We start from the raw sequence: 9097 nt of genomic DNA, 5'->3' as shown, positions 1-9097 counted from the left end.
TTTGTGGGGTTTTTGGAATTTTTTAGGTATTTTCAATTCGCATTATAGGTTATTTGATCATCGGGCTGGCAACTCTGGAGCGCATAAAAGTATGCAGCCTCTTTAAAATGACATTTTGAGAGCAGTTCAGATATTCGTTTTTGATATGGCGGTTCTGAATGAGTGCGACAGAGATGGAAGATCACACGTACACGAAATATCCCATTTCACCATGGATAATATCGGCGCCTCGCCGAACAAAATTATCCAACTTATTATCCAATTTTTTGGATATCGTCAGTATACGATTACCCGATTTTTTATCCACTCATGGTTAGCAGGGATATGTTCTACGCATGCGCGTGCTTTGTTAGTGTTAGTGAATTGTAGTAGCGTGTGTAAAAAAAGTATTAAAGGGGTAACAACGGATCACAATCACTTTACCCAACTTCTGCATACTAATTGTTATAAAATCTCAGTTCAGTTGATTAAACAATGAAAAGGCCAACAAATACAATACAAGGCTTGATGTAATTATTATTTAAACATGGGCTGCAGCTATACAAAGTACATTATTCAAATAAATAGTAAAAAAAACAAGGCGAAGAATTCATATTTTTGAAATGAAAAAAATTCAAATATAAATTTATAAAAATATACTTATACATACATCCCAACACGCATTTATTTAAGCGTTTTGAGTTTTTTAATGATGTAAATTTTTAATGAAGTAAACAAAATATGAGTCCAGTACTTACTGGCTGCTATTGGTGTTGAAATAATATCAATTTTGTAAATTTTTTTCTAACATACTCTTTTTCGTCCGTGCTTTTTTTCGTTTCAAAAAACAAACGAATATCCAAATAAAAACTTATTACTTCCTTACACAGCTGTGTCCAGTGATTATTAAAGATGTCATTGCTAAATAAATTTTCGATGGCTATGCGATCGTCCGTGATACTATTGAAGAATGCATCACTTGTATTTTGAAAAATTTTATTTATTATTAAACTTAATTTTGCATTTCCAATAGGGAACTCGTCTTAAAGCTTTCTCTGGCACTATACAAATATTACATACGTCCACAGATGGTGCGACAAACGGATCTTTATTTTTGTGAGCTGAAAGTAGGTCGTGACTGGCACATGAAAAGGTAGGGGTGGTAGGGGTGTTTAACTAAGGTGGAGGTGATGGTAGTGTCAGTCGATGTATATTCTACAAAAACTGGTTAGCAAAAGGTCGCACGTCGTCCTCATTGAATTGAATGGAATGTTACTTCTGGTGTTCCTCAAGGCAGCCACCTCGGTCCAGTGCTGTTTCTCCTGTTCATTAACGACCTTCCAAATGTTTTGGAGTACTGCAAGCCGCTATTGTACGCTGATTATGTCAAACTTCTTATACCTATTATCTCACCTGTGGATAGATCAAATCTAAAATCGGATCTCAATAGCTTAGTCGGTTAGTGTAGTGTAAATATAATGTCACCAAACCTGCCGAAGTGAAAGTTCATGTGCTTTACAAGAAAATTATACCAATCCTACGAGTATATGATTCATGATTGCACAATTAACCTAGTCATTAGGTTTGTAGACATTAGCGTTACGATGGACCCTAAACTTGACTTTAAATTCCACATATAAGATCGCGTGAACAGGGCCAAAGGGATTTTGGCGTTCGTCAAACTATGGTCTAAAGAATTAGATGATCCATAGGTATAACACTAAAACTCTCTTTATATCTTTGGTGCGGCCAATATTAGAATACGCTTCGATAATCTGGAACCCTCGTTCCAGACGCACTGCGACAAATTAGAGTCGGTTCAAAAGCAATTCTTGATTTTTGCGCTAAGGGACTTACCGTGGGACCCCGCAAGGATTCTTCCTCCCTACTCCTGCCGTTTAAAACTTATTCAGCTCCCTACGTTACGGAGTCGTAGGGAGATACCACATGTGTTATTTGTAGTAAAACTTATTAGAGGGATGGTAAATAGCCGTTTTCTGCTTAGTAAAATTTTATGTAATGTTCCCTTTAGACCATCTAGGCATTTTCAACCGCTTCATATAAGAAAATGCAGATCGAATTTTGAAATTCAAACCTCTTCGTTGTCTGTGTACTGACTTCAATAAGCCCTATAAAAACATTGATACCTGTGACTCACTCCAGGTATAAAAAAATATCTGCTGACTACCTTAAATACGCAATGATTTGGGTGGGTGGCTTGGAATCACGTCCTTTCCAACCTCGCACACATCGCAGCTCTACTTGTTGTGTGTCAAATATACATAAGCTGCTCGAAATCACGTTGTTGTTGTTGTTGTAGCAGTGCTTCGCCCCACCTAACAGCCGCAACCGATCACAAATTGTCATCAATATCCTCTAACGGAAGTCCAAGGAAACTTGCTGTTTCAACAGGGGTGGACCATAAAATAAAGGGGTGTTAGAGGCGTTGGTTCCATATTACAATTAAAGAGATGGTAGGTGTCGTGTGGGGACACATTGCAAGCGGGGCATACATTTTGTATGTCGGGTTGATTCTGGATAGGTAAGAGTTTAACCTGTTACAGTATCCAGAACGAAGTTGCGCAAGAGTGACACGCGTTTCCCTGGGGAGTATGCGTTCCTCTTCCACAAGTTTTGGGTACTTTTCTTTGAGTACTGGATTCACCGGGGAATTCCCGGCATAACGGTCCGACGCCTGTTTGTGGAGTTCACCAAGGACCTGCTTGTGTTTTTTTGCTTCAAACGGCTGGGTTCTCAGGTGCCGTATTTCCCCAAAATGCTTACGGAGATGACTCCTTAAGCCCCTATGCGGTGTTGGCTCATCTGTCTGTTTGTATGCTGTATGATGTCTGTTTGGATGCCCATGTTTCTGGGTATTCAACAGGAACTGCTTGGTTAGCATCTCATTTCTCTCCCTGATAGGGAGTATTCTCGCCTAATTATGTAGGTGGTGTTCTGGGGACATAAGAAGACAGCCCGTGACGATTCTGAGAGCAGTATTTTGGCAGGCCTGTAGCTTCCTCCAGTGGGTAATTTTTAGGCTTGGCGACCATATGGGTGACGCGTAGCACGTAAACGGCTGGCCAATTGCTTTGTATGTAGTAATGAGCGTTTCTTTATCTTTTCCCCAGGTACTGTCAGCAAGGGATTTGAGGATTTATTACTGCTCTGGATTTTCGGAACAATTGCGGCTGCGTGCTCACCAAAATGTAGATCCTGATCAAACGTCACACCCAAGATTTTGGGGTGTAGGATACCATCGACGTGGATGTTCAAAATGGTCGACATTTGGGACGTCCATGTTGTAAATAAGGTCGCGGAAGATTTAGTCGGTGATAATGCCAGGTTTCGCGAGGCGAAAAAACTGGAGAGATCATGGAGGTAGCCGTTTATTCTGTTGCAGAGCTCATCGATCTGTGGGCCTGGGCCTGTGGCCGTTATTGTGCAGTCATCGGCGTATGAAGCGATAGTGACTCCTTCTGGTGGTGAAGGTAGCTTAGATATGTAGAAATTAAACAAAAGTGGGGATAGGACACCACCCTGTGGCACCCCTTGTTTACTTCTTCTTGGCTTTGATGTTTCGTTTCTGAATTGCACCGATGCCTGCCGACAACCCAGATAATTTGAGGCCCACCTTTTAAGACATGGGGGAAGGGTAGACCCTTCCAGGTCTTACAGTACCATGGTGCCATGGTTGACCGTATCAAAAGTTTTTGATAGGTCTAGCGCTACGAGTACTGTTCTATGGTGGGGGTTTTGATTTAAACCGCAATGCGCGGTGGTGGTGCTATGGAGTTTTCTGAAGCCATGCTGATGACAGGCTAGCTGCAAATTTGCTTGGAAGTAGGGGAGCAAAATGGCTTCAAGCGTCTTTGCTACTGTCGATAGGAGAGATATCGAACGATACGACTCTCCTATGTTAGCTGGTTTTCCAGGCTTTAGTAGCGGGACCACCTTGGCCATTTTCCATTTTTCGGGTATGACAAAAGAAATTTTGGCCATGCGAATGTGGAATAATTTCTTAAGCGCCATTTCATTCCAGTTTTTCTTCAATCGGGAGAAGTTTTTTTCTGAGTGTGTCGGGGTAGTACCAGAGTATTCGTGTATCAGAACATACCAGATTCATAAACGTAAAACCCACTGAGCTGACATCCCTGGTGTGAGAGGCTCTGGGACATGGTTTATAATTTATTGAACTCCATAAAGTTGAGTCTGAAAAAATCTAAAATTTAGAAACAAGTCTTTTCAATTAGTTTCAAAAGTTTTTCTAAGCAGGGTCGCCCCTAGACAGTGATTTGGCTAACATTTACATTTTTTATTCAATATTTAGGCAAGCATATACTTTGGAAAAGGTTAAGTATATCAGCAGTGGAAGCAGAATTTTTACGCTCGCGTGTTTGGGTCCGCGCTATTTTGGTATTTCTGAACGTGTCCTATATCAGGTAAGAAATATGAAGAGAAGAAAGTTTTATAAGCTTTGCAGTCAAGAAAATCAAGAATTTAAGCGAAGTGTAGCCGAATATGCCAATATTTAAAAATTTGCTCGGCCAGATGCTGATTTTAATGCAGTTGCGACAGATGTGTGGGACACCACATCCGAAAGCTCTTTCTGCCGTCAGGAATCTTCTGAATGTGCAACAGATGCTGAGAATACGTTCGACTGCTTCCCTTCTGAACTTTCGACTGCAGAAAAATGGTATTATATAAAGTCATGGGCCACGCGACATAATATTACCCAAGAAGCATTAAATGATCTCGTTCGGACCTTATTAATTATTGGGGTGAAAGATCTGCCGCTGTCGGCACAGACAATTCTTGAGACACCCAAAAATAGTGTAGAAGTACAGAATATTCTCGGTGGTGAGTTTGCATACTATGGCATTCAGTCCTACTTCGAGTCAAGGTTGTTTCCTAGTCTAAAAAACACTACACAAGTATTAATAGATGTGGGAGTTGATGGTCTCAAACCATTTCAAAGTTCGAAGAGAGTGCTATGGCCGATTCTAGGATCAATTGTCGGTGATCCAATTGAGCGTTCTTTTTTGATTGCGTGTTTTTCAGGAAAACAAAAACCCACAAACCAAACGGCTTTTTGAAAGACTTCGCAGAAGAAGTTAGGCAATTAAGGATAAATGGCTTGAAATAGGCTCATTCCCCGATTTGAAACGGTTTGATGTTCATCTATTTATATGCGATTCACCCGCACGAGCTTTTATTTCTGGAGTACAAGGACATAGCGGAAAACACAGTTGTGTTAAGTTTTGCCAAGTGGGAGAACGTATAGGAACAAGATTGTCATTCTCAAAACAGATATGTGAGTTGCGAACCAACTTTTCCTTTAAGAACAGACTTGACAAGGAACATCATAACTTACAACAACAAAGTGTGCTTGAGGCAGCAAACTTTCGTATGGTATCCCAATTCCCCCTAGATCCAATGCATCTTGTTGATCTAGGCGTGACAAAAAAACTGCTTCAGCAATTGGTTAACAAAGGAAACATTGCTGAAATTAATACAAGGTTTGACTATATACCTTTCTACGTCCCTTCAGAATTCGGAAGAGTTTGCAGAAATTTAGAAGAAAATAAAAACTGGAAATCAACAGAGTACAGACAGTTTTTACTTTATTCTGAGATATTTGTTTTAAAAGGTTGCGTTGATGATAATTTGTATTATCATTTCCTTCTTTCACATGCCAGCATACGAATACTTTCTTGTGGAACATTTTGCGAAACCGAAACCAATGTTGTACAAGAAATGTTAGACGAGTTTGTCAACCTTTTTGGTGAAATTTACGGTGACGATTTAATTAGCTTTAACATCCACTGTTTGTTGCATTTGCCTGCGTGTGCCAGGGATAATGGGACTTTGGATCAATTCTCTGCATACAAATTTGAAAACTTTATGCAATTCCTGAAAAAGTTGATAAAAAAGCCCAATCAAATTTTGCAGCAACTTTATTTTCGCCTTCAGGAGAGAAAATGCCTAGAAATAAAAAAACATCAAAATATGGTTCTCTTATTATTGATCCAAAAAAAGAGAAGGATTCATATTTCTTTAGTAAGGGGACAGGTCCAATAAAAATAATAGAAACAATAAACGAATCGGGAAAGGACGTGGTAGTAGCGAACGCATTTCTAAAAGTCGATAATTATTACGAAGCACCACTTGAGTCACTTTCAGCCCTTGGTATATTGGTTGGAAGTAGGTTGGATGAAATGAGACTTGAAATTTCCTGGGTAGATATTGAACATAAGTATTTTTGTATTCCTTTTGAAAATAAATATCTTCTCATACCCTTACTTCATAACCTTTTTCACAAATTGTCTAACTAATATTCTTATATTATCGCTTGCTCCAATTTGATGACATGCGGAGGTCCACACCAAAACGTAACATTTCCAAAATGTTTATTTTGGAAAATATATTATATTCGTAAGAAGCTTTCATAAGGCATCAATGGTAAAATTAACTTTATCAATTTACTCGAATTCACATATGAATGAAATGTTACGTTTTGGTGAGTGTAGTATGCTTTATTATTTTTTATTAATATGAATATTCACATAGATAATATCTTCTTGATGTAAAAATTTAAAAATTATAAAGTTCAAAGTAACTTAAACACAAAGTTAAATAAAAATAATAACAACCCTACAGTGAGGACCTCCTCATATATTTTCAAACAAATTACTATAAATGCTACTCGTAATTGTATTTCTTTTTTTGCATGGAGAACATACGATCAGAAAGAATGGCGAGCCAGGACATATTTGAAGAAGACATAGATATGCATACCTCTACTCCGAATAGGAAAAGCAACTCCTTTTTAAATATCTCCGGCTCTACTACTAGATGTACTTCCCTCCGCTCCCAATGCAACGTACCCCTATTTCGTGGATGTAGCACTACACAGCGAACCGTTTCCATCTAGCTCAAAAGCTATAAACAACAATTTCAATAATTCATCCAGCTCTAGTATCAACCAAACACACAACCAATTGATTGATGTACCTCCCTCCAATTCCCATTCAGCAAACGCCGATTTCATCGATGTAGCACAACACAGCGCGTCCTTTCACTCCTCCTTAAATACAACGAGTACCGTTTTGAATAATGCGGCTACTTCCTTAACCAACGAAGGAACATTCCCTACAACAAACGAAAATATAATGGCGATACTACAAACAATATTACAGAAGCATATCGACCTGGAATTTAGATTTACTAAGATTGAAGAAAAGGTGCATAGTGAAATATTGAACTGTTATTTGTGAAACCCTAGTAATTGTAGCCGCAATACCTTGATTCTCTTTAATTATTATTTATGCTATCTGTTGAGCTTCCAGAATTGGCAGAAGTCATGGCTCAACATAAAGTCATGCGTGACTCGAAAGTTCTGATTAAGAAAACGCACAAAATAGTATGCTGTATCAGCGGAGAAACGGAAAATGATACTCACACCGAGCTCTCTATCGTTATGCCACTAACATCGCTGGATTCAGTTTATGACATTGAGAAAAAGTTGGACTCAGATGATTATCAATGATTTGAATATTTTTAATTGTGTTTCATAACTTAAATTGGTGGTTTTCATTTAGAAATCATATATCTTTATGCTGAAAGGTGCATCATCAGACATTATTGGAGTAATGAGAAAACTTTTCTCTGACAACGTTCTTTTCAATTTTAACTGGGACGGAATACATGGCAAACGATCTTTATCTAAACTGAAACTCGTGAACAGCGTACTTTTTGGTAGTGTAATTTAAATTGTTTTAAAACGTCATTACTTACATTGTCCATTCCTATTAATTTAGCCGTTTTCAAACTGCAAGGCAGGATCGACTTCGAAGACAACATGAGACGGTGTTTAACGCTGAGCCACAACCGGCATAAACAAAGGCGGTATCTGACCAATAAATCCAGCTCTGCAACAGCATAAACCTACATACAACAAACGGACAAGACACACTGAAATAATCTTGATTAAAAACTATATACATAAGTATGCAGCAATGCCTGGTGTAGGTATATTTAAATGTACCCTGCTAACCATGGCTAACCACATTTTGCTATTTTCACCTCAAAAACCAACACTATCTCAATTTCTTTTTGGACACAACTAACACCAACTCACATTTGTGGGACATTTTTCATAATTGTGGTAAATCTCTAAGATGTGCGAATGAAACAGTAGTATGATGTAGGAATGAAACAATAAGATACTACAGATTTTGCCACCATTTATGTAAATTTTTTTAAGCAAAACGCGTCTCATTGCGAAAGAATTTAATAAAAATGAATTTTACAAGTGTTCAAGTGAGTAAGAACATTAAAAAAAAAAAAAAAATATAACAGAAAAGTTTGCGACATTATGTTAGCGCAATAATTCGGGATTCGCTAAAGAAAAACGGGCGAACGTTCAAAAAAAAAATTTCCAGCTTTCATCAGCCACAAAAGGGCTTCTCCAAGACGCCACTTCCACGTTGGATTATCCGAGGTAAGTAAATGTTTAGGTATTTTAGTATAACTAACTTTTTTGTTGTTGTAGCAGTTCAAGTTTGGAAATATATTGCAGAACTTACCCTTATTATGAAGATACCAAATCAGTGTTACATATTATGGACCTGACAGGGATCAGGAATATTGTTTGGTGTCGTCATAATATGAATGATTCTGAGTAAATGCGGGTATTATGGTGATAGCCAAATTAGTTGAAGTTTTGTCCGTCCAACGCAGGACTGACTTTGTTTTTCATCACCATAATATGGGTATGTAGTTATACATATGTTTGGTGGCACAATTTTTGTGGGTAATTCTTTTCTTTAGCACACAACTGCTAAAACGAGTCAAAATATATCGGGAGAGGTGTCAATAGAAGCGCTTTGAACTCAGAACAACGAATCTGAAAGCGGAAATTGAAAATTTTATATCTGTGCAGAGATATTTGCAGTTACCCAAAATGTATTAACGAAAACCCGAAAAATGACCCCTGCTCCCTCCGAAACCTGCGGAGTGATCCATAGAATTTTGGCCTTCGGCCGCGCTTATAAAAAATTACCACCAAGGAGGTGGAATCAAAATTAAATCAGTGCAAATTCCTTTCGTACATAAA

The 9097-nt window shown here is 38.3% G+C and overlaps 1 protein-coding gene across 18 annotated transcripts in view; it reads left to right on the top strand.

The window, feature by feature from the left end:
• The window catches only part of LOC137250152 (succinate--CoA ligase [ADP/GDP-forming] subunit alpha, mitochondrial-like), a 158897-nt gene that overhangs the window by 134388 nt on the left and 15412 nt on the right, over window positions 1-9097 (top strand). For 14 of the 18 annotated variants that reach the window (XR_010952797.1, XR_010952795.1, XR_010952794.1 and 11 more), the window contains 4 exons: window positions 4310-4421; window positions 6716-7223; window positions 7329-7737; window positions 7800-8482. Coding sequence is in view for 2 of the 18 variants with exons in the window: in XM_067782524.1 (XP_067638625.1) it covers window positions 4310-4421 (112 nt within the window). In the remaining 16 variants the exon portion in view is untranslated. The remainder of the gene's footprint in view (window positions 1-4309; window positions 4422-6715; window positions 7224-7328; window positions 7738-7799; window positions 8483-9097) is intronic. The other 4 variants (XM_067782524.1, XM_067782516.1, XM_067782519.1 and 1 more) reach the window with 3 other exon arrangements.

This window comes from Eurosta solidaginis, chromosome 4 (assembly GCF_040869045.1).
Source record: "Eurosta solidaginis isolate ZX-2024a chromosome 4, ASM4086904v1, whole genome shotgun sequence".
Lineage (NCBI taxonomy): Eukaryota > Metazoa > Arthropoda > Insecta > Diptera > Tephritidae > Eurosta > Eurosta solidaginis.
The sequence above is the reverse complement of the archived record's forward strand: the minus strand, read 5'-3'. Positions and strand labels throughout refer to the sequence as shown.